This window comes from Triticum dicoccoides, chromosome 7A (genome assembly GCF_002162155.2).
Source record: "Triticum dicoccoides isolate Atlit2015 ecotype Zavitan chromosome 7A, WEW_v2.0, whole genome shotgun sequence".
In the NCBI taxonomy this organism is placed as follows: Eukaryota; Viridiplantae; Streptophyta; class Magnoliopsida; order Poales; family Poaceae; genus Triticum; species Triticum dicoccoides.
In genome coordinates this window covers 268063569-268066513 of record NC_041392.1, presented here as the reverse complement: position 1 = coordinate 268066513, position 2945 = coordinate 268063569, and the positions used below count along the sequence as shown (strand labels likewise).

Here is a 2945-nt window from a genome sequence, read left to right as displayed (position 1 = left end):
TGTGGAGTCATCGCTTTCCGGAAGACACCAATAAGAAACAGTTCTTCGTCCAGAGGAGAGCGAAGAGGAGAGAGAAGCGACCCGACTATCGCGAGGACAAGCGAACGCGGAAGGCGGTCGCTAAATACAACCAAGCGCTAGGAGATACGTCCTTCTGGAACTCCGACGACGAGCGGTTCCTTAACGCCTACGCTCTGACGTCGGAGGAGGACATCACTGAGACAGAGTCCGAGTCGGACGAGTAGTAATAGGAGAATGATCTACGAAATTAAATATGTAATATGAGAACTATCTACGAAACCAAATATGTAGTAAAAAAAACTGAAATATAGCGTACCTGCTAGAGCGGCGTGGACACGCTTTAATTTGCGACGGCCGCTGCTGGAGCCAGCGCGCTGCGCGCAAAAGCTGGCTAACCGGGCGCTGTATACTTTTAGCGCCCGGCGCGTTGCGAGACTAAACCCTTATCTCCTCTCGTCTCTCTCTCTTCCGTCTCGTCCTCATCCCCTATCCATCTCCTAGGGTTTTTACCCCCATGGCGATGGCATCGCGCGCCGTCCTCCTCTCCCGTCTATCGCCGCTCCCCGCTGCGACCTCTCGCTTCCTCCTCCGCCCTCTCGCCGCCGCCGCCAGCCTCCTCCCGGCGGCGACCTCGCCCGTCCAGGCGGCGGCGCGCGGGGCGGTGCGGTGCTTCGCCACACAGCCGGCGACGTCGTCGCTGCGGGACTCCTCGCCCAACTGGAGCAACCGGCCGCCCAAGGAGACTATCCTCCTCGATGGTTGCGACTTCGAACACTGGCTGGTAGTCATTGAGCCGCCCGCGGGCGACGCTGCTAATCCTGATATCACACGCGACGAGATCATCGATAGCTACATCAAGACCCTCGCCCAGGTCGTCGGAAGGTATTGCTGTAACCATTTCTCGCATCTTCATCTTGTTGTGTTAGACGGTTGATGGAGCTTTATTGATGGGATGCGCGCTCTTGTTGTGTAGATGTCCTGCATTTTATGTCTCACTAATGTTTAGTTCAGGGGAAAATTTTAAAATCAGTAATACGACACTAACGGTTTTTGCTTGGTTGAATCAAATTTGATTACATTGTTAGTTTGTTATGTCTGGTGTGAGCTAAGAATCACAGACACAGTGATGCCCATACGGGGACACAGGATTCGGCATTCCAAAAACAACTATTTGGGAATACTGCCAGTAATATATAAAAAATTAAAACATGACATGTAGTATAGAGTTAAAATAAATAATTAATGAGAAAACGAGATGAGATATTAGTGAACTAGCAGGATCTTAACATCAGGTTGTCCTTCAGTCTCACCCATGGATGATTGGCTACCAGCGGTGGCACTCCCAGATGCCATGCCCCCTAACAGCAGGCAACAATCAACACCCAAAAGCAGCACCGGCATTCAATCAGAGTACAGCATCATGCAGCTAATAAAAAACGCAAGCAGGCAAGCAGCGATGGCATGACCACACAGGGAAGCAAGCAGCAGCAGCTCAACAGCAAGAGTCACAAAGAGATGAAGAGGTTGAGGAGAGGCTGCTGGGCCTGGGGAGTCAGGGTTACCTGCTTGAGCGTGATTGTCATTGGGAAGAGAGGCTGCTGCACGTGGCAAACAGCGTCGGCCGAGTCCAGGTGGCAGCGGCCGGCGGCGCTGTGTTCGCTAGAGCCAGGAGGAGCTCGTTCCTTTTTGTGGAGAGCATATGTGGGAGCCTGACAAATAGGATTTGTATTCGGGCCGAGGCTGTTATTGGGCCTCCCGTGTCCCCAGCATATGCACGTACCCCAACCAATGTCCTTGGTTTTTTTAATTCATAAATGAGGGGGTACTGCTGATCCCGGCTTATCCCGCCATGTCACTGTGTCCCGCCGTAGTAGGACGGCCAATCGGCTGAATCTACCGTATCCATGCTTTTTCTTATGTAAATGTAGAGTGCTTTGTTTCTGTGTCTATTGTCTGCTGGGCAGGCACTTCCTATTATGGCAAAAGTAATGTTGGGAGCATGGTCTGTTACTGCCCTTATTGCTCTAGTGTGATGTGTTATTTGGGATCTTTCAAGGCGTTGGTAATCTTGTCTTATTTGATGAAGACATGAATCTGTCGATCTACATAGTCACGTAGTGCAACACCCATGCTTTGTTATTTGGCTTGATTTTGGTTATATTTCGAAATACGGGTCGTGTTACCTTTATCTAAAATTTATTTCAGTTTTCATGTTAGCCTTATGCACATTTTGGTTTCCGGGTATGTAATGTTGGTTGCCCCCCATTTTTCTTATCATTCTAATCTATGTACTGTGGCACATATTAACTTCTTTTAATGTTCCAGTGAGCAAGAAGCTAGGCAGAAGATATACTCGGTGTCAACGCGTCATTATTTTGCTTTTGGTGCCCTTGTATCTGAAGAACTCTCATATAAACTTAAAGGTATTAATGCTTTATGAAGTGATCTTGAGGACGTTCCAGTGCATAATGCACTCAATTAGAAACATTCTTTCTTGAATCTTACACCTCTATCATTCACAGAGCTGCCCAAAGTCCGCTGGGTTCTCCCTGATTCATACCTTGATGTCAGAAATAAGGACTATGGAGGTAATTATATAAGATCATGCTGACCTTCTGATTACTATTGTGTGGTTTGTTGCCTTCTCTTCTGAGCTCAGTATAGTTAGCATGGTACTTCAAAATTAAGCAGTCTACTTGAACTTAACACTGGTCATTGATCCGAATGATCAAAACAAGATTTAGGGTTAGATATCAGATCTGGAGCTGATGTTAACAGACTGTATGTTGGTTATAAGATGGATTACCGTAATCTGAACTTTGCTGTGTCATGAGATGTACTTTTACAGTTACATGACCATCCTTTATCTGCTTTTATTTATGATGTCTGTATGTGTTTATTAGGGATATGAATACAATTGTTCT

General features: G+C 47.3%; 1 protein-coding gene across 1 annotated transcript in view; it reads left to right on the top strand.

Moving 5' to 3' along the window:
- The first annotated feature begins 444 nt into the window (after positions 1-444).
- Positions 445-2945, top strand: part of LOC119328699 (multiple organellar RNA editing factor 8, chloroplastic/mitochondrial-like) — a 4029-nt gene continuing 1528 nt past the window's right edge. Inside the window, exons 1-3 of the mRNA XM_037601673.1 lie at positions 445-903; positions 2347-2444; positions 2544-2609. Of these exons, the coding sequence (XP_037457570.1) occupies positions 536-903; positions 2347-2444; positions 2544-2609 (532 nt within the window). The 5' untranslated portion in view covers positions 445-535. The remainder of the gene's footprint in view (positions 904-2346; positions 2445-2543; positions 2610-2945) is intronic.